The 22,941-nt window shown below is 41.7% G+C and overlaps 1 protein-coding gene across 7 annotated transcripts in view; it reads left to right on the forward strand.

Annotated features, from left to right (window-relative positions):
- LOC139534260 (N-alpha-acetyltransferase 40) overlaps nt 1-14,329 on the forward strand; it is a 28,796-nt gene extending 14,467 nt beyond the window's left edge. For 6 of the 7 annotated variants that reach the window (XM_071333267.1, XM_071333268.1, XM_071333269.1 and 3 more), the window contains 6 exons: nt 6,360-6,412; nt 6,561-6,656; nt 7,144-7,302; nt 7,999-8,082; nt 11,068-11,145; nt 11,350-14,329. In XM_071333267.1, the coding sequence (XP_071189368.1) occupies nt 6,360-6,412; nt 6,561-6,656; nt 7,144-7,302; nt 7,999-8,082; nt 11,068-11,145; nt 11,350-11,497 (618 nt within the window). In that variant the 3' untranslated portion in view covers nt 11,498-14,329. The remainder of the gene's footprint in view (nt 1-6,359; nt 6,413-6,560; nt 6,657-7,143; nt 7,303-7,998; nt 8,083-11,067; nt 11,146-11,349) is intronic. The other variant, XM_071333270.1, reaches the window with a different exon arrangement.
- The last annotated feature ends 8,612 nt before the right edge of the window (nt 14,330-22,941 follow it).

A 22,941-nucleotide genomic window follows, 5' to 3' on the forward strand; every position in this document is an offset into this window, starting at 1 on the left:
GAAAGGGCAGCGTGGAGTGCAATAGAGATTGCATCATCTGTGGATCTGTTTGGGCGGTATGCAAATTGGAGTGTGTCTAGGGTTTCTGGGATAATGGTGTTGATGTGAGCCATTACCAGCCTTTCAAAGCACTTCATGGCCACGGACGTGAGTGCTACGGGTCTGTAGTAATTTAGGCAGGTTGCCTTAGTGTTCTTGGGCACAGGGACTATGGTGGTCTGCTTGAAACATGTTGGTATTACAGACTCAATCAGGGACATGTTGAAAATGTCAGTGAAGACACCTGCCATTTGGTCAGTACATGCCCGGAGCACACATCCTGGTAATCTATCTGGCCCCACAGCCTTGTGTATGTTGACCTGTTTAAAGGTCTTACGTCGGCTACGGAGAGCGGGATCACACAGTCGTCCGGAACAGCTGATGCTCTCATGCATGCCTCAGTGTTGCTTGCCTCAAAGCAAGCATAGAAGTGATTCAACTCGTCTGGTAGGCTCGTGTCACTGGGCAGCTTGCGGCTGTGCTTCCCTTTGTAATCTGTAATAGTTTGCAAGCCCTGCCACTTAAGACGAGCGTAGGAGCCGGTGTAGTATGACTCAATCTTAGCCCTGTATTGACGCTTTGCCTGTTTGATGGTTCGTTGCAGGGCATAGCAGGATTTCTTGTAAGCTTCCTGGTTAGAGTCCCGCACCTTGAAAGCGACAGCTCTACCCTTTAGCTCAGTGCGAATGTTGCCTGTAATCCATGGCTTCTGGTTGGGGTATGTACGTACAGTCACTGTGGGACGACGTCCTCGATGCACTTATTGATAAAGCCAGTGACTGATGTGGTGTACTCCTCAATGCCATCGGAAGAATCAAGGAACATGTTCCAGTCTGTGATAGTAAAACAGTCCTGTAGTTTAGCATCTGCTTCATCTGACCACTTTTTTATAGACCGAGTCACTGGTGCTTCCTGCTTTCCCTGCATTAAAGTCTCCGGCCACTAGGAGCGCCGCCTCTGGTTGAGTGGTTTCCTGTTTGCTTATTTCCTTATACAGCCGACTGAGTGCGGTCTTAGTGCCAGCATCTGTCTGGTGGTAAATAAACAGCCACGAAAAGTATAGCTGAAAACTCTGCAGGCAAGTAGTGTGGCCTACAATTCATCACAATATACTCTACTTCAGGCGAGCAAAATCTAGAGACTTCCTTAGATTTCTTGCACCCGCTGTTGTTTACATATATGAACAGACACCCCCCCCCCCCCCCCCCCCCCCCCGTCTTACCGGAGTGTGCTGTCCTACCTTGCCGGTGCAGCTTATATCCCGCTAGCTGAATATCCTTGTCGACATTGTCACGATTCCGTGAAACATAGGATATTACAGTTTTTGATGTCCCGTTGGTAGGATATTCATGATCGTACCTCGTCTAATTTATTGTCCAATGATTGCACTTTGGCGAGTAGTATTGACGGTAACGGCAGCTTTCCCACTCGCCTTCTCCGGGTCCTGACGAGGCATCCGGCTCTTTGTCCTCTGTACCTGCGTGTCTTCCTCTTGCAAATAACGGGGATGTCGGCCCTGTCGGGTGTTTGGAGAATGTCCTTTGCGGCCTCCTTGTTGTAGAAAAAATCTTAGTCTAATCCGAGGTGAGGGATCGCTGTCCTGTTATCCAGAAGCTCTTTTTTGCCTTAAACTTCTTATGGCTGCAATCCCAGTAACGGGATGATATGACAACAGCCAGTGAAAGTGCAGGGCGCCAAATTCAAAACAACAGAAATCTCATAATTAAAATTCCTCAGACATACATGTGTCTTATACCATTTTAAAGGTAATCTTGTTGTTAATCCCACCAAGTGTCCGATTTCAAATATGCTTTTCAGCGAAAGCACCACAAACGATTATGTTAGGTCACCACCAAGCCACAGAATAAGCACAGACATTTTTCCAGCCAAAGATAGCAGTCACAAAAAGCACAAATAGAGATAAAATGTATCACTAACCTTTGATCTTCATCAGATGACACTCATAGGACTTCATGTTACACAATACATGTGTGTTTTGTTTGATAAAGTTCATATTTATAAAAAAAAAAAACGGAGTTTACATTGGCGTGTTACGTTCACTAGTTCCAAAAACATCCAGTGATAGTGCATAGCCACATATATTCAACAGAAATACTCATCATAAATGTAGATGATAATACTATGGTGTTCACAATGGAATTATAGATATACCTCTCCTTAATGCAACCGCTGTGTCAGATTTCAAAACAACTTTACGGAAAAAGCAAACCATGCAATAATCTGAGACGGCGCTCAGAACTATAGTCAAATTAGCCGCCATGTTGGAGTCAACAGAAACCAGAAAATACATGATAAATATTCCCTTACCTTTGATGATCTTCATCAGAATGCACTCCCAGGAATCCCAGGTCCACAATAAATGCTTGATTTGTTCGATAATGTCCGTTATTTATGTCCAATTAGCTACTTTGGTTAGCGCGTTTGGTAAACAATTCCAAAGTCACAAAGCGCGTTCACTAAAACGTGACGAAATGTCCAAAAGTTCCGTAACAGTCAGTAGAAACATGTCAAACGATGTATTGAATCAATCTTTAGAATGTTGTTAACATAAATCTTGAATAACGTTCTAACCGGAGAATTACATTGACTTCAGATGAGCGATGGAACGGAGCTCCCTCTTATGTGAACGCACATGGTCAAAGAATGGTCACCTCATGGCAGTGGTGACTAATTCTCCTCTCATCCGGCCCCCCTTCACAGTAGAGTCATCAGACAAAGTTCTACAGACTGTTGACATCTAGTGGAAGCCGTAGGAAGTGAAAACTCATCCATATCTCGCTGGGCTTTCAATGGGAGCTTGGTTGAAAATCCACCAGCCTCAGAATTTCTTTTTCTCAGGTTTTTGCCTGCCATATGAGTTCTGTTATACTCACAGACATAATTCAAACAGTTTTAGAAACATCAGAGTGTTTTCTATCCAATACTACTAATAATATGCATATATTAGCAACTATGGCTGAGGAGCAGGCCGTTTACTCTGGGCACCTCTGTGCACCTTTCATCCAAGCTACTCAATACTGCCCCTGCAGCCATAAGTTAAGATACGGTTGCAGAAACATTATGTACAAAATATGTATGTACAAAACAAATAACACGAAAAAAAACAAATAATAGCACAATTGGTTGGGCGCCTGTAAAACTGCTGCCATTTCTTCCGGTGCCATTTTCAGTTTTTTACTCAGTACTTTGTTGAAGCACCTTTGGCAGTGATTACAGCCAAAGGTATTTTTGGGTATGACGCTACAAGCTTCGCACACCTATTTGGGGAATTTCTCTCATTCGCTGCAGATCCTCGCAATATCTGTCAGGTTGGATGGGGAGTGTTGCTGCACAGCTATTTTCAGCACTCTCCAGAGATGTTCGATCAGGTTCAAGTCCGTGCTTTGGCTGGGCCACTCAAGGACATTGAGACTTGTCCCGAAGCAACTCCTGTGTTGTCTTGGCTGTGTGCTTAGGGTCATTGGGGTGGCAGGTAGCCTAGTGGTTAGAGTGTTGGGCCAGTAACCAAAAGGTTGCGAGATCGAATCCCTGAGCTGACAAGGTAAAAATCTGTCGTTCTGCCCCTGAACAAGGCAGTTAACCCACTGTTCCATGCCATCATTGTAAGTAAGAATTTGTTCTTAACTGACTTGCCTAGTTAAATAAAGGTTAAAAAAAAATATATATATATAAAAAAACATGTTTTGTCCTGTTGCAAGGTGAACCTTCGCCCTAGTATGAGGTCCTGAGCGCTCTGGAGCAGGTTTTCATCAAGGATCTCGGTACTTTGCTCCTTTCATTTTTCCCTCGATCCTGACTAGTCTCCCAGTCCCTGCCGCTGAAAAACATCCCCACAGCATGATGATGCAACCACCTTAGCGATGGTGCCAGGTTTCCTCCAGACGTGACGCTTGGCATTCAGGCCAAATTGTTCAATCTTGGTTTCATCAGACCAGAGAATCTTGTTTATCATGGTCAGAGTCCTTTAGGTGCCTTTTGGCAAACTCCAACCGGGCTGTCATATGCCTTTTACTGAGGAGTGGCTTCCGTCTGGGCACTCTACAATAAAGGTCTGATTGGTGTAGTGCTACATAGGTAGTTGTCCTTCTGGAAGGTTCTCCCATCTCCACAGAGGAACTCTGGAGCTCTGTAATAGTGGCCATCGGGTGCTTGGTCACTTCTCTGACAAAGGCCCTGATTGCTCAGTTTGGCCGAGCGACCAGCTCTAGGAAGAGTCTTGGTGGTTCCAAACATTTAAGAATGATGGAGGCCACTGTGTGTTTGGGGACCTTCAATGCTGCAGAAATGTTTTGGTACCCTTCCCCAGATCTGTGCGTCAAAACAATCCTGTCTCGGAGCTCTACGGACAATTCCTTCGACCTCATGACATGCACTGTCAACTGTGGGACCTTATATACACAGGTGTGTGCCTTTCCAAATCAATTTCGAGTCTCATAACAAAGGGGGTGAATACTTATGTAAATAAGGTATTTCTGTTTTTTATTTTTAATAAATTAGAAAGAAATACTAACAAACTGTTTTCACTTTGTCATTATGGGTATTCTGTGTAGATTGATTACTTTTCTTTTTTTTAAATCAATTTTAGAATATGGCTGTCATGTAACAAAATGTGGAAAAAGTCAAGGGGTCTGAATAATTTCTGAATGCACTGATATTTCACTGGTTTAGATGGTACAATGAATCTCTACACTATGCTTTGTTTTGTCACATTAACTGAAATTAGGCAAACTATTACAATTTCAGCAACTAGAAAATTGTGCCGCGATATCTGCATAGTGCATCTTTAAATGGAAATTTCAAAAATGTTCAACTTCATATTCAGCATCTCCAGCACCACACCAACATATGTGAAAATGGTGCGTTTCAATTTTTTTGTGGGGGAAAAAGATAGCAATGCTTCCAATGACGACATCAGTTTGCATCATGTGATTTTAACAAATTATGAGTAGGCATTGCCTACAAATTGGTTGATGTCGTAGTTCCAGCTGTTTATTCAATCAGAGCATGTGCTAGCACCAGCAGAGCGAGCCTCCCTCTTTTGTGCAAGGGAAGTGAGTTTGGAGAAACTGAAAGTATGCATCTTAGAAATAGTTTTCACATACAAACTTCATATGTCCGAACTCAGAATCAAAAAGGCTTCCCAAAAATAACATGGTCGCTGTGATAGAACATTTATCAAAGTCCCATCATGTAGCCTTATTTCAGATCTGTCCATGTAAACAGGATTATAAGGGAAATTGTTCTTCTTGCAAAGCATGTAAACATTTAATCAAACTATTATATTAGTCTGAGTACATGTAAACATACCCATTGACTGTCGGGCGCAGTTTGTATCAGATTGCTATGACATGATGTGGTTGGCTGATATTTTAAACACAGATCCAGATCTGGCATGCGTCTCCAATGTAGTCAGCCTGGAACGGGACCTATGACCGCGGGGCTCCAGACTAACATGTTTCCCTGGTGGCACTGGTGCCACTAACTTTTGCAGTTGGGGGCTCCAGCCCATGATTTGCCCACACCAAAACATTTTGCGGCGTCACGCAATAGAAAAAATAAGTCATCAACTTAGTAATTCACAGTGCTTTATTAAAGGGTGTAATAGAGTTTTGAGCTGGGATTCAATAAATCCGTTTTAATTTAACATGTCCATGCGGTAATGCATTATTCAAGATATTTTGATGTGCAACATAATCCAGTGATTGTCATGAGTTTTGGGGCATTTTACTGTTAAAATCCGGCATTTTTTCCCGTTCAATAGATGAATTTACCTTAATCTTTATGTGCAATAATATCATAGGCAAATCTATTTGGGGCTAATTCACCTCCTGTGTAAGTGGAAAATCAAAACACCCCACTGCTGATGCCATGTATTAATCGAACAGGAAATTCAGTGTCCTAAAAAAACTTTGCAGTTGTAGCCTACTACCCAATGAGTCCTATGCATACGCAATGGCCAATGCGCACTCCGTATCTCAAAGCTATATCTAAATTGTAAAATAGTTGCCAAAGAGCTAAATATTGAGAGTTGAGAAATCAAAATTATACCGACCAGTGACAACAGTTGCTTCCAAATCTGTACAGCGCAGGTCAGACTTTCATTACAGGAATCATAAGGATAGTTTTAGCCTCCTAAAAAAGTGAACATTACGATCAATTACAATTTTACTCACACAGCCAAGTCAAATGGTCGCAAAATGCGACTAAACGATCGCAGTCTGGAGCCTTGGACTGCCAGGAGTTTTTCCTGACCATGTGACTGACTGACTGTAACTCATACACACTTCTCTCTCTCACAGCTGGATGACCCTCTGGCTGCTTTCCCCATCTTTAAAAATTATGACAGAAACGGGTAAGAGATTCTCCTCCTGTGCCTCTCCAGTGTGTGTGTGTGTGTGTGTGTGGCTGGCTGGTTGATAAATATCTGCTCTGTCTGGCTGACTGATTTATTGTGTGAGATTTATAGCTAACTACTCATGTCCTGTCTCTCTCGCCTGTAGGTTGAATCTCCAGATAGAGTGTAAGAGAGTGTCCACCCTCAACCCTATCTCTGTGGAGTGGGCCTATGAACTAACCAGGACCAACATGCAAACACTGTAAGGAGGGAGGGTTGAGGGGGAGAGAGAAGGGGAGGTGAGGGAGAGTGCAGGGATGAAATAAGGGAGAGGAGAGCGCAGGGATGGCAAATTGGAGGGAGGGAGTGAGTGTGTGTGTGTGTTAAGGATGTTAAAGGTTAAGTGCTAGTCTATAGGTTAATTTGCATAATTTAGTGGAATTAAATTGCTGTCATAAAACCGTGTCGGCAGTCGACCACAAATATTATTTTGCCGAAAATAGTAATGTACAGGAAAGTAGCTGGTAGCTCAGCGACATGACATAGATGCAGAAAGTAAACAGAATAGTGGGTCAATTTCTGCAACAACTAACACGGAACCCAAACCGGCTGCGCGCGTGCGCCATCGTGCATACATTTATTTTGCAGCAAAATTGACAGAAATTTGCTGCCCTAGTGTGTATGTGAGTGTGTTTAACATTTCCCTCTTGTAAGGATCAATAAAGTATTCTGCTTCTTCTGGGCTGCAGGTACGAGCAGAGTGAGTGGGGATGGAAGGAGAGAGAAAAGCGGGATGAGATGAATGATGAGAGGGCGTGGTATCTCCTGGCCCGAGACACAGACTCCTCCCCCGTGGCCTTCTCTCACTTCCGATTCGACGTCGAGTGCGGGGAGGAGGTGCTATACTGGTAAGGGTTATCATGGAGGGGATTCGATTAATGTCCCTGGTAAGCATTGATTGCATTAGTTTTGGAACCGTGAGCCAGCTGACCTGTTTTAGCCAACGGGAAGTCTTCTCCAAACAAAAGTGATGTAGGTTAAGGAGGTGGAGTAATGAGTGGGGTTCTGTGTTTTCACATGCAAACGTGATTGCTTTTGATAAAAACACTTTATCGGCCTTCCCAATTAAAAATTTGTTCGAAAATTCTAACATATATTTAATGGAAAACAGATGTATGTTTCTGAACGATGCGTCATGCTGCCTTGCTAACATGACCGAGCGCAAATTATTGTTCGATTTGAGAAGGGAGCGCCTCCCTTATTGCTTTTGCCTGTTCATGTCACGGGCCATACCACGGTGCACTGCGGTTCAGCTTAACCAAACTCCCTCAATGTCACCTTTTATGGAAAATGGAACTGATAGGGTGAATCTTAATTCATCGTGTCGTCCCTCCTCGTCTACTTCTCCAAATCCATATGTAAAGATCCTAGGGTAGGGACCTCAGATCTTCTGCTCCAATGTGCTTTGAGAAGGAGGCGAGTAGGAAGGAGACTGTGAGGAATCAAGGAAATACAGTTGAGTGGCACTACTATTGAAAGGGATTGTTGTCGAATGGTATTGTCATTTAGTGTTCTTCTGGATGTTGATGTGTTATTTTTTGTAGTTATGAGGTCCAGTTGGAGAGCAGAGTAAGGAGGAAAGGACTGGGCAAGTTCCTCATCCAGATACTACAGCTCATTGCCAACAGGTACATATTATATATTAATATACACTGAGTGTACAAAAAATGAACACTTTCTTAATATTGAGTTGCACCCCCCCTTTTCCCTCAGAACAGTCTCAATTAGTTGGAGCATGGACTCTACAAGGTGTCAAGCATTCCACTGTGATGCTGGCCCATGTTGACTCCAATGTCTCCCACAGTGGTCAATTTGGCTGGATATCATTTGGATGGTGTACCATTCTTGAAACACATGACAAACTGTAGAGCATGAAAAACCCAGCAGCGTTGCAGTTCTTGACAAAAACTGGTGGGCCTGGCACCTACTACCATAACCTGTTCAAAGGCACTTCAATCTTTTGGCTTTTCCATTCACCCTCTGAATGGCACACATACACAATCCATGTCTCAATAGTCTCAAGGCTTAAAAATATTTTTTTAACCTGTGTCCTCCCCTTCATCTACACTGATTTGAAGTGGATTTAACAAGTGACATCAATAAGGGATCATAGCTTTCACCTAGATTCACCAAGTCAGTCTGTCATGGAAAGAGCAGGTGTCCTTAATGTTTTTTTACACTGTGTATAATATAGTGTTATAGTAATAGATATACGTATAGTAGTGTAGTATAATATAGTGTGTATAATGAAGAAAAATATAAACGCAACTTGCAACAATTTCAAAGATTTGACTGAGTTACAGTTCATATAAGGAAATCAGTCAATTGAAATACATTCAATAGACCCTAATCTATGGATTTCACATGACTTGGAATACAGATATGCATCTGGTCACAGATACCTTAAAAAAAAGTGGGGCCGTGGATTAGAACCAGTCAGTATCTGGTGTGACCACCATTTGGAATCATGTAGTGCGACATCTCCTTTGCATAGTTGATCAAGCCGTTGATTGTGCCCTGTGGAATATTGTCCCACTCCTTTGCTATGGCTGTGCGATGTTGCTGGATATTGGCAGGAACTGGAACACGCTGTTGTACACGTCGATCCAGAGCATGTCTGGTGAGTATGCAGGCCATGGAAGAACTGGGACATTTTCAGCTTCCAGGAATTGTGTACAGATACTTGCGACATGGGGCCATGCATTATCATGCTGAAACATGAGGTGATGACAGCGTATTAATGGCACAACATGGACCTCAGGATCTCGTCACAGTATCTCTGCATTCACATTTCCATTGATAAAATGCAATTGTGTTCGTTGTCCGTAGCTTATGCCTGCCCATACCATAACCCCACTGTGGGGCACTCTTTTCACAACATTGACATCAGCAAATAGGTCGCCCAAACGACGCCATGCACGTGGTCTGCGGTTCTCAGGCTGGTTGGACCTACTGCCAAATTCTTTAAAAAGACAATGACAAATGAACATTCAATTCTCTGGCAGCAGCTCTGGTGGATATTCCTGCAGTCAGCATGCCAATTGCACGCTCCCTCAAAACTTGAGACATCTGTGGCATTGTGCTCATTTTAGAGTGGCCTTTTATTGTCCCCAGCACAAGGTGCACTGGTGTAATGATCATGCTGTTTAATCAGGTTCTTGATATGCCACACCTGTCAGCTTGATGGATTATCTTGGCAATGGAGAAGTGCTCACTAGCAGGGATGTAATCAAATGTGTGCACAAAACTTGAGAGAAATAAGCTTTTTGTGCGTATGGACATTTCTGGGATCTTTTATTTCAACTCATGAAACATGGGACCAACACTTTACATGTTGTGTATATATTTTTGTTCAGTGCAGTTCCTCATCTAAGTAGTACAGCTCATTGCCAACAGGTTGGTACTGAACCATAGATGGAATTTCTATGCACTGAATGTCTATGATAACCACGCCATAGGAACACTAGAAGGCTCATAAGCTACTCCGGAATGCAAAAACACTGGAGAGAAAAGAGCAGTAACAACTAGTGTTGTCACAATACCAGAATTTTGACTTCAATACCGATACCAGGTTTAGTATCACAATACTCAGTACCATCATGATACTCTACCAAAACGATACCATGGCAAAAACATAAGGCATATTAGCCAAAGTCACTTGATTCAGACAGATAAACTCAGCTACTGCTCTGTTAAATAAATTGTTGGGCATCTTTTGAGTTCAATATCATTACAATTGCATTTTTTATAAGAGTGTGTGCATGCATTGTTTTGGCTGATTTCATGGGGCTACAGATGACAAACAATCTTTTTCCCTTCCATTTGTGACTTATTTTATTGTACTGATCAACAACATTTGCATAGAAGTAGCTTCTTTTATAAAAATGTGTGCAATCACTTTAACCAGTAATGACATCATTCAAGAGGCAGTCAGTTCGCTGAGGCAATAGATCATCTTTGGGAGAGACTTGAGCGAGAGGGAGACCAAATAAACTTTGGTGGCAATCAGCTTTGAAATCAGCATATTTTGCATTATGGTTTTCATTTCACAAACTAAGTACTAGGGTATCGAATTGATGTTAGCTTTAGCTGTCAGTTAGCAAGGAAAGCTACTGATATTTTCTTCCAGTGTAAAGTGTTCTAGCCTGTATGGACATTGTTTTGCGAACAGTAATTCATTTCAAAATTTCTGCATGCCATGTCGCATTATTCAAATGTGTTAACTTCTGTGCGTCATGAGTGGAAAGCTAAAACGATGCATCCCAGACTGCCAGTGCAGGCTGGAAATGAGTAAGTGGAGCAGGCACGGTGCATGCTATAATAAGAGGTCGGCTGCGCTAATAGACAGGCTTGATCCGTGAGACACATTTGACAGAAGTACCGAAAGTAACACAAATTCTTGTACCGAACCGTTTTTCATGTATCAAAACGGTACCGAAGTTTCGGTATACCGTGTAACACTAGTAACAACAAGCTATCTGAAATATTCTACCACCAAGTCCTATAGAAACTGAAACTATTTCAATCTCTTTCTGTGTCTCTCTGGTCTCTTTCTCCCACTCTCTATCTTTTCCCTTTCGTTCTTTTTCTCTCTCCCACCTCTCTCACCCCAGCACACAGATGAAGAAGGTAATGTTAACAGTATTCAAACACAACCACGGGGCGTACCAGTTCTTCAGGGAAGCCTTACAGTGAGTCTCCATAGCTTTTCAACAGCTTCTTAGCATGTACAAACACATTATTATGATTATGTTCTTTAGAAATAACTGTTGGCACAATACTGTAATCAATCCACTCCTTCCTCCATCTCTCTTGCCTCTTGCTTTCTGTGCATCTTGTCTTTCTCTCTCCCCCCTACCCTCTCAATATCTCCCTCCTCCCTCACCCCCTCCCAGGTTTGAGATCGATGACACCTCCCCTAGTATGTCTGGTTGCTGCGGTGACGACTGCACCTATGAGATCCTGTCGCGGCGGACCAAACACGCGGAGGCCTCGGGTCACAGCCATGGGGGAGGGGGGCACTGTGGGGGCTGCTGCCACTGAGGGACATGATTACTTCCAGTTCCCGTTTCACCACGTCCTGGTCCCATGCTCTAAACCCTCCCACTTTCCTAATCATCTTTACCTTTCCCACCAACGCCCAATCGTACACCCCCCTTTAAGTCCCAAAACTGACAGACCCCCGACCCCCTCTTTTCTGTCCTGTGTCGCACCTTCCCTCGCCCCTCCATATTCCACCTCTTTCTCTTCCATTCTATTGTGCCCCGTCTGTCCACCCCTCCTTCTCTTCAACAGCTTTCTTAACAGTCCTAAGGCTCCATCTCAGTAATCGTAACGTGCGTACTATTATGGATAGAGCAGTGTATTGGCCAAGCATTCTGAATGGTAGACTAGGGTGGATGTTGGGACAAGAGCCGTACAAATGTATTTCTTAGTTTGATGAGGTATTCTGTAGATACTTTGCACCCCCTCGCTCTTTTTCTCCCTCGCTCTCTCACCACAGAAATACACAGAGCCTCTGATCAGTTTCAGTTTATTTTCTACAGTTTTCAAAATGCAATTGGATGTCAGGAAGACCCACTGTTGCCATGTTAAGACCCCTGGCTCCTCCCTAACAACCCCTTCAGTAGTTTGCATGGCAACCAAGTCACAAAAATGTTTGTTTTTCTAGATGATCTTTTCAATAGATTTCACCACCCAGATGATTTAGGTCCTGAAATGGCACCGTATTCCCTTTACATATATAGGGGATACGGTGCCATTTGGGACGCACACTGTGTTGCTGCCAGCATTGTGGGCCTTGTTGCCATCTCTGTTTACATACAGAAACCTTCAGGATATTGTAGTGACCTGGGTTGCCAGATTGGGAGGTTTCCATAGAAGTCTATGCGATTGACCCTGTAACTGTTAGTGTCGATCTCAAATTGCACCCCAATCCCTTTATAGTTTAATACTTTCGACCAGGACTCTTAGAAACCCTTCGGTAGTTTACATGACATGTCACAAAAACAGTGTGCAGTAGAAAGTAGTGCACTATAAAGGAAATAGGGTGCCATTTGGGACTTAGTGAATGGAAAGAAACTCAACAGATTGGCATCTCACCCAGGCTTAAAAAAGTAAGACATTTCACTTGTGCATTGTATATACAGTGCATTCGGAAAGTATTCAGACCCCTTGACTTTTTCCCAATAAAAATTAGGTTACAGCCTTATTCTAAAATTGATTTTTTTTAAATACACAATATCCCATAATGACAAAGCAAAAAAAAATCTATTTTTGCTAATGTATTTTAAAAAAAAACTGAAAAGAGATTTACATAAGTGTTCAGACCTTTACTCAGTACTTTGTTGAAGCACCTTTGGCAGCGAATACAGTGTCGAGTCGTCTTTAGTATAATGCTACAAGCTTGGCACACCTGTATTTGGGGAGTTTCTCCCATTCTTCTCTGCAGATCCTTCCTTTCAATATATGTCAGGTTGGATGGGGAGCGTCGCTGCACGGCTATTTTCAGGTCTCTAGAGATGTTCTATCTGGTTCAAGTCCGGGCTCTGGCTGGGCCTCTTAAGAACATTCAGAGACTTGTCCCGAAGCCACTATTGTGTTGTCTTGGCTGTGTGCTTAGGGTTCTTGCTGACCTTCAATGCTGCAGACAATCCTGTCTCGGAGCTCCAAGGACAATTCCTTCGACCTCATGGCTTGGATTTTGCTCTGACATGCACTGTCAACTGTGGGACCTTATATAGACAGGTGTGTGCCTTTCCAAATCATGTCCAAATCATCAATTGATTTTCCATTTTTCAATGGAAACAGGATGCACCTGAGCTCAATTTCGCGTCTCATAGCAAAGGATCTGAATTTTTATGTAAATAAGGTATCATTTTTTTTATATACATTTGCAAACATTTCTAAAAACCTGTTATCGCTTTATCATTATGGGGTATTGTGTGTAGATTGAGGGAACATTTTTATTTAATCAATTTTAGAATAAGGCTGTAACGTTAGAAAATGTGGAAAAAGTCAAGGGGTCTGACTACTTTCCGAATGCACTAAAGATGAGCTGTTTTATGTACGATCTCTCATTTTCCCCCCTCTACTTTCCAACCCAATAATATCCTATATCTGTCTCAGGTTTAAATCCCAACTGACACTCCTCGTTTTTCTTTGCAAGCATGTTACGGTCCAATAGTTTGTGGTAAGAAGACAAATCACCCCATATCACAGATTTCCTTAACCCTTAAACAATATGGGCCTGTTTTCCAGACACAGATTAGCCTAAAACTAGTCCAGGAATAAAACAACTATTTTAATTGCGATTACACATTGAGTATTTTTGTCTGGTAAACAGACCCATGGTGGGTAAAAATGGAGACCTGTGTATATAGGTAGCCTCTAACTGGATTGGTGGCTTGGTTGGGTTTGTGTTGTAGGGAGTGGTGGGGAACAGTTTTGTTTAAATTTAAAATATTTTCGTTTAGGGAAGAAACGTTACATTTTTGTTTTGTTTTAATCAATTTCAGACACATTATTTTATTAAGACCTGTTGGATATCCTCACCTCGTCTTCATGTTCAACTAGTTTTTAAAAATGTGTTTCTGTCAATCCCTCTACCCTTGTCTCAGCCTCTTTTTCTCTTTCTCTGTGTATATAATCTGTTAAATTCATTGGATTTGTTTTTTATTTGCCTTTTACAGGTAAAACACTTATTTTCGGTTTAAAAATGACATTTAAACTCAATGTTTGATAATGAGTGGTCCTGTCTTGTGATTGATTGAATATTAACTGACAAAGATGAAAGGGAAAAAACTAGACTGTCATTTCTGCCTTGTCAGTATTTTATTTGTATGATACAAATAAAGGAAACTTGTTTGACTTCTATCCAGTTGTCTGTATTTTAAATATAGGTATGTACAGTCGTGCCCAAAAGTTTTGAGAATGACACAAATATTAATTTTCACAAAGTCTGCTGCCTCAGTGTCTTTAGATATTTTTATTGAATGTTACTATGGAATACTGAAGTATAATTACAAGCATTTCATAAGTGTCAAAGGCTTTAATTGACAATTACATGAAGTTAATGCAAAGAGTCAATATTTGCAGTGTTGACCCTTCTTTTTCAAGACCTCTGCAATCCACCCTGGCATTGACTGATGGCAGCCCATTCTTGCATAATCAATGCTTGGAGTTTGTCAGAATTTGTGGGTTTTTGTTTGTCCATCTGACTCTTGAGAATTGACCACAAGTTCTCAATGGGATTAAGGTCTGGGGAGTTTCCAGGCCATGGACCCAAAATATCGATGTTTTGTTCCCCGAGCCACTTAGTTATCACTTTTGCCTTATGGCAAGGTGCTCCATCATGCTGGAAAAGGCATTGCTCGTCACCAAGCTGTTCCTGGATGGTTGGGAGAAGTTGCTCTCGGAGGATTTGTTGGTACCATTCTTTATTCATAGCTGTGTTCTTAGGCAAAATTGTGAGTGAGCCCACTCCCTTGGCTGAGAAGCAACCCCACAAATGAATGGTCTCAGGATGCTTTACTGTTGGCATGACACAGGACTGATGGTAGCGCTCACCTTGTCTTCTCCGGACAAGCTTTTTTTCCGGATGCCCCAAACAATTGGAAAGGGGATTCATCAGAGAAACTGACTTTACCCCAGTCCTCAGCAGTCCAATCCCTGTACCTTTTGCAGAATATCAGTCTGTCCCTGATGTTTTTCCTGGAGAGAAGTGGCTTCTTTGCTGCCCTTCTTGACACCAGGCCATCCTCCAAGTCTTCGCCTCACTGTGCGTGCAGATGCACTCACACCTGCCTGCTGCCATTCCTGCGCAAGCTCTGTACTGGTGGTGCCCCGATCCCGCAGCTGAATCAACTTTAGGAGACGGTCCTGGCGCTTGCTGGACTTTCTTGGGCACCCTGAAGCCTTCTTCACAATAATTGAACTGCTCTCCTTGAAGTTCTTGATGATCCGATAAATGGTTGACTTGGGTGCAATCTTACTGGCAGCAATATCCTTGCCTGTGAAGCCCTTTTTGTGCAAATCAATGATGACGGCACGTGTTTCCTTGCAGGTAACCATGTTTGACAGAGGAAGAACAATGATTCCAAGCACCACCCTCCTTTTGAAGCTTCCATTCTGTTATTCGAACTCAATCAGCATGACAGAGTGATCTCCAGCCTTGTCCTCGTCAACACTCACACCTGTGTTAACGAGAGAATCACTGACATGATGTGACAGGGCTGACTTTTGTGACAGGGCTGAAATGCAGTGGAAATGTTTTTGGGGGATTCGGTTCATTTGCATGGCAAAGACGGACTTTGCAATTAATTGCAATTCATCTGATCACTCTTTATAACATTCTGGAGTATATGCAAATTGCCATCATACAAACTGAGGCAGCAGACTTTGTGAACATTTATATTTGTGTCATTCTCAAAACTTTTGGCCACGACTGTACGTCCCAAATGCCACCCTGTTCCCTATATAATGCCCTACCTTTGACCAGAGCATTTTGGGCCCTAGCCAAAAGTAGTGTGTTTGGGACGTTTTGTCAGTCATAGAACACTTTTGTCAGTCACAGATTAATTTGAATTTCTTACGCAGTTCTCTGAAATGCAAAGTGGAGCCTGAACTTTCCTTCATTCTTTACTTTACACAGCCGGTTGAATAGGACATTAAGCATCCAACAGGAAGGTGTGATTACTTCCTGGAAACGGTGACAGTGGAGCATGTAATGATACAGTGTGTGCAGTATGAAAGGGAAAGAGACAGATTGAGTTTGAGGGAGAAGGTGATACAGGAATTGACTTTAAAGAGAATACTGAGTAGAAGAACATAATTTGATGGAGGCAAATGTTTTATATATTTTAAGAGAAACTGGGTTGGCAGGTTGGATTTACAATTTCTATCTGTCTACCTGATTTATTGTTTATACCTGTCTCTGGTCAATATAATGTATAATCTGTGGGATCTCTGGTAAAGCATCTTCTGTGGGGTTTATCGGCGGTTGGCATCCAACGTTTTGGTGCATTACTGGCCCACACTCCAGTACAGTAGGTGGCGGTAATGCACCATAACATTGGATGCCAACCGCCGATAAACCCCACACAATAAGATGCTTTACCAGAGATCCCACAGATTATACATTATATTAACCAGATACTCAATTGGTCGCTCTAACAATTAAAATAAATGTTTTCAAAAATGGAAGGCAGTCAGGAGGAGGCAAGATCAGGTGGGACCATTCAAGCCAATGAGAGGGCAGATAGGAGTGTGATAACAGGCACAACTCCAATATAGTGTTTTTTCTCAAGAGTTGCGTGGATGTCACGTGTCCTACTTATCAGTAGCTACATTCATAACAACCTAAGCATTACGAAACTTCTGTTCGATCAAATAAGCCACACGTACCAAATAAGTCATATTTTTGGTTAACCAAATTCAACATGCATTGATCTCCATACAAAAACTTCTGGCTTGGTGAGCAAAACATTTTTTTTTAAACGCCACCTGCTGGAGAACACAGATTTTGGTCCCTGTTATCATTTTGCCTCTTCCGCTTTGGAGATACTTTAGAGGAGATAGTCACAGTCGGTAGCGGCCGAACATGTACAGCCGTAACGGACATTTTGGTGACCTTATTTGAGCTATTCTACTGCTTTTGAGATACGGTTCGATCCCACCTTGGGGCACAACTTGTTGAGTAATTAAAACACTAAACAATCACAATACAGTAAGTATTGGTCACTTATGTATTATTATTCTAATATGTATTCATTATAGAATTGTGTCAGTTAATAATAAATCTTTAAACTGCATTCTTCCTCCCCTCCATGTTTCAGCTGCAGATGACAAAACCTGCTCACACTCCCAGAGGGTTGCAGGTCTGCCGACTTCCTTTTGGTCACACATTTTATTTGGAGAAATATCCAATAAACCAAAGACATTTCTTTAACTGTGAATGTACTTTATTACAGACATTTTACTCAAATAAAAAGGAGCGTACATAAAATAAACAAGTTATTACAATTTATTTACATTGGGTGTGAGAGAGTCATGTTTTGTAACTCAGACAAAAGCACACAGCATTTACCCACAAACTATCGACATATGAAATGGAGCATACATAAAATTCAAATGTATTTACATATTCACATACTATTGTGTGTGTGTGTGTGTGTGTGAGAGAGTGTGTGCATGTTGTGTATTTCTTTTTCCTTGTCAGCCACCATCTGTCCTAAACATGCCCTCCACCAAATGTGAGTAAGCACAACTGCACATGGCTGTTGTGGGAAAAGGATAACACAATCTGTAGGCCTAAGTATCTCCAATCCTAAAATAAAATAGAGCTTACATATAAAATAAACAAGTAATTACAATGTATTTACATACTGTGTGTGTGAGAGAGTGTGTGTATGTTTTATTCTTTCTTGTTAGCCACCCATCTGTGCTTTTCTGCTTCATAAAATGACGAGTTCTGGACCTCCCTGATCTCTCTCGCCATTCCTTGGCCTTGGTTGCCTGATGAACTTTAATCGCTACATACAGTGCATTCGAAAAGTATTTAGACCCCTTCCCGTTTTCCACATTTTGTTACGTTACAGCCTTATTCTAAAATTGATTAAATAATTCCCCCCCCCTCAATCTATACACAATACCCCATAATGACAAAGCGGAAACAGGTTTTTAGAATTTTTTTCAAATGTATAAAAAACAATAACAGAAATACCTTATTTACATAAGTATTCAGTTGTCTGAGGCATTGAAGGTCCCCAAGAACACAGTGGCCTCATCATTCTTAAATGGAAGAAGTTTGGAAGCACCAAGACTCTTCCTGGAGCTGACCGCCCAGCCAAACTAAGCAAACGGGGGAGAAGGGCCTTGGTCAAGGAGGTGACCAAGAACACGATGGTCACTCTGACAGAGCTCCAAAGTTCCTCTGTAGGAGAACCTTCCAAAAGGACAACCATCTCTGCAGCACTCCACCAATCAGGCCTTTATGGTAGAATAGCCAGACGGAAGCCACTCCTCAATAAAAGGCACGTGACAGCGTGCTTGGAGTTTTCCAAAAGGTACCTAAAGGACTCTCAGACCATGAGACTCCCCGGTTGATGAAACCAAGATTGAACTCTTTGGCCTGAATGTCAAGCGTCTGGCGGGAACAGGGCATCATTCCTACGGTGAAGCATGGTGGTGGTAGCATCATGCTGTGGGGATGTTTTTCAGCGGCAGGGACTGGGAGACTAGTCAGGATCGAGGGAAAAATGAACGGAGCAAAGTACAGCGAGATCCTTGATGAAAACCTGCTCCAGAGCCCTCAGGACCTCAGACTGGGGCGATGGTTCACCTTCCAACAGGACAATGACACTAAGCACACAGCCAAAACAACGCAGGAGTGGCTTCGGGACAAGTCTCTGAATGTCTTTGAGTGGCACAGCCAGAGCCTGGACTTGAACTCGATCAAACATCTCTGGAGAGACGGCGGACGTAAAGGTAACGTAAAGGTAATGGCGGACTGAACGAAGTTATGTAGAGCACCTCAAGATAAAACATAATATTCGAAATATCTGCTAAATTAGACTAAAATATTAGCACTAAATAATCTGGTGGGTGATAACCTTCAATCTGGATAATAACACAAAACAAATCCTAAGACTAGAGACATTTATCGACAAATATTACGAAAACAAGCAACACCCAAACATGACGAGAATAAGACAGGGGAACCGAATCAAAAACGAAAACGTGACTCCTAAACCGACACGGATGATCTAATATTCTCAACACCGGCAATGGTAAAGGTCGAAACCGATCTGTTAAAATCAATAAATGACAAACTGGGTATACTTGAATTAGTTAGTAAAGATATAAAAGAGTTGAAGGCAAGCCTAGAGATGAGTGATGAAAAAGCTGCGGCTTTGGAGAAGGAAACACACGCGCTAAAAGGGACGGTCAATAAGATTGAAACCGAAATGAATGAATTTAAAAAGGAGAACAACGTTCTGAAGGAATGCTTACTGGACATACAAACTAGATCCATGAGAGAGAATTTGGTACTTACAGGTATCCAAGAGAAAGAAGGAGAGGTTCCTGAATCTGTAGTTAGAGAGTTCCTTTTTGCAGCGCTTCAGATACCGCGCGAAGTTATCGATAAGATCCAACTTGAACGTGTACACCGCCTCGGACAGAGAGGGCAGAGGTACGAACGCCCAATCGTTGCCAAATTTGCTTCATTTAAAGATAAAATAATGGTTAAAAGCCTGGGTAAAAGACTTGCTGGGACCAAAATTGGCATGAATGATCAGTTTCCGAAAGAAATTGCAGAACGGCGCAAAGTTCTGTATCCAATTTTCCAAGAAAATAGATTAAAAGCGAAACGAGTAGCTCTCGTCGTTGATAAACTATATATTGATAACCAGTTGTTCAGAGACACAAAGATTACTCCATGGTTATTTTAAAAATTACAAAGTTCTCATAGATGAGGAAAATAAACACAATTCAAGCCCGGTTACTGATTGTAACAATACAATACAAAATATAGCTTTTCTATAAATCTTCACATATAACTAATTGAACACAAGCACTATTTCTATATAGTGAAGATAAAAACTAAGTAAACAGAAGGCACAGTATGTGTGGATGGTGTGGTGTGTGTTTATTTTTGTTTGTTATGTTTGAAAAGTTGAGTGAGTGAGTAATGAAATAGTTGCATATCCCAGAGCCAGTGTATTGCTGTGGGCCGGGTATGAGAGTGCTTTCAATGTTGTTCAGATGATGGATATACTTTTATAATGAATTACACGTCTTATTTATTTATTGTCCTATCATGGGGAACTACATTTTTAAAATAAATTATATCTAATTATTTATTATCCTATTTTAATGGTACGGTCCATGGCCCTATACCTTAGACACCCACATGAATAGCCCAGATACTAAGGAGAAGTCCCTAACTGTTTTATGTGCATGCTGTATGCGGTCTGTATGCAGCCAAAATGAGGCAGGGACCAAGAGCAGCACTGCCCCCTCAAGATTCTGAGCCTGCTTGGCAGGGTTGGTCCTGCAAAGCCAAAGCCCCCTAAAGGGAGAGCATAATAAACAAGGAAATTCTCAAAGCTGCTAATGAGAACCTTGATGACCTTGTACCTAGCCGGTGGGGATTCCGGTGGGGTGCCCCCACCCAGGCAGTGGCAGTGCTGGCAACACTAGCTGCAGTAACCCATGGGGAGGGGGTCACACTCGGACATTCAGAGAGGGGGTATATTATTGTGGCCCTGGTGGCACGAAACCAATCGGACTGCATGGAGAGGCTTGGGAACATGGTCAAAATGGATGACCGTATTGTGGGTGTTTCAGGAAGAAGGTGTACATTTGACCTCCATCATCTAGGATGTGACAATGGTAAATAAATCTCTACATTTATGCTCATTTTTTGCGCGGTCTTGCAGGCCTTCTCATGCAGCTGCAACTGCAAGTACATTTGTAAATCATGACCCATCTTGAGTTGGGCTCTGGGATGGTGCAATTGTTGAGAGGGTGAGCTTATGGTTGTGTGGGGGTAAGGGCTGAATGTGTGTGGGTGTATGTGTGTATCCCACAACTGTTGCGAAGGAAGAAGTAAAAGATGTTAGGGACTATAGAGGATGATTCACAGCAATATGTAATAAAAATCGAGGTGAGGGCGATGGAAATGCATTTGGCAATGGATCTGCTTCGGTTCGGTGGATGGTGCTGTGTGCACTTTTCGAAGGATGGATCCCAGTCGGTCCGGGGCTGTGCGATGCGGGGGGTCGGGTGTGGTCTGCCGGGCATTGGGATGACAACCCAACTCGAGATGGGGGCTTTTGGCGGGTGGAATAGTGGGGACCAATTGGAGGTTTGTTTAGTGGAGATGCAAATGTCATGGTACAACTATATAGACACTCAATCATTATGTTACTTTTTAATAGGACGTTTACAAACATATATTTTGATAAAAATAATTGAAAGGTGTGTCTCATTATGGTAAGTGGTGAAATAAGTATAGCCAGTTACAATTGTAATGGCTTAGCAGATAATAAGAAAAGACGATCAGTATTTACCTGGCTAAAAGAGAAGGATTATAATATCTACTGTTTACAGGAAACCCATTCAACAGTTTTAGATGAAGTTTTGTGGAAAAAGAACTGGGGGGGCGAAATATATTTCTCCCATGGGCAAAGAAATTCAAAAGGGGTGATGGTTTTAATTAATAATAACTTTGATCCAAATGTGCAACTTGTCCAAACAGATCCTCAAGGTAGATGGATTATTTTAAATATGTTATTGGACAATAAACATATATGGCTTATTAACCTATACGGTCCGAATAATGATGATCCAAGCTTCTTTGACAATATATATAAGAATGTATCAACTCTACAAGCAACACTAGACTCTATTATTATAGTGGGAGATTTTAATACGGTCTTAAATACCTCTATGGACCGGAAAGGAAATCACACTACAAACTATCACCCTCAGGCACTTAAGGAAATCAGGAATGTCATGGATATATTGGAATTAGTGGATATATGGAGACTTAAATACCCTGACCTAGTGAGATATACATGGCGGAGGCTTAATCAAGCTAGTCGCCTTGACTACTTTCTTATATCATTCTCTCTGGCACCAAAAGTTAAAAAGTGTTTGATAGGGGACAGAATGCGGTCGGACCATCACATAATTGGCATATATATTACTCTTACAGAATTTCCACGTGGGCGAGGATATTGGAAATTTAATCAAAGCCTACTAGATGATAAATTGTTTAGAACTAGGACAGAAGAATTTATAACTGACTTTTTTAGACATAACATAGGTACAGCAGATCCCCATATTGTATGGGACACTTTTAAGTGTGCCTTTAGAGGCCATGCAATTCAGTACTCATCTATAAAACAAAAGCAATTTCGATCAAAAGAGTCCATATTAACAAAGGAAATTGAAGGACTAACAGTACAGTTAGATAACAATAAAAACGGTACCATAGAGGCACAGAATAAGTTAGAGGAAAAACAAAAAGAAATGGAGGAACTTATTCAAGAAAGATCCAGTGTAATATATTACAAAAATAAAGCTAACTGGATGGAATATGGGGAAAAATGCACCAAATTCTTTTTCAATCTTCAATATAGAAATGCTACCAAAAAAAACGTATTAAAACTTGTTACAAATGATGGAGTCACGCATGATTCACCAAATGATATTTTGAAAGAGGAAGTAAAGTACTTTAAGAATATATTTTCGTTTCAGGCTCCTCCATCTCCACTAACTGAAACTAATTGTATGGATTTTTTCCCTAATAATAATGTAAAATTAACATCTGTACAGAAAGACTCATGTGAAGGCCTAATTACAGAGGAGGAACTACTTGATGCAATTGGGGCCTTTAAGGATGGGAAAACTCCAGGACTGGATGGCATACCAGTGGAAGTATACAAACATTTTTTTTATATACTCAAAGGACCACTATT

The sequence above is a fragment of the Salvelinus alpinus genome, chromosome 11, assembly GCF_045679555.1.
Source record: "Salvelinus alpinus chromosome 11, SLU_Salpinus.1, whole genome shotgun sequence".
NCBI lineage: Eukaryota > Metazoa > Chordata > Actinopteri > Salmoniformes > Salmonidae > Salvelinus > Salvelinus alpinus.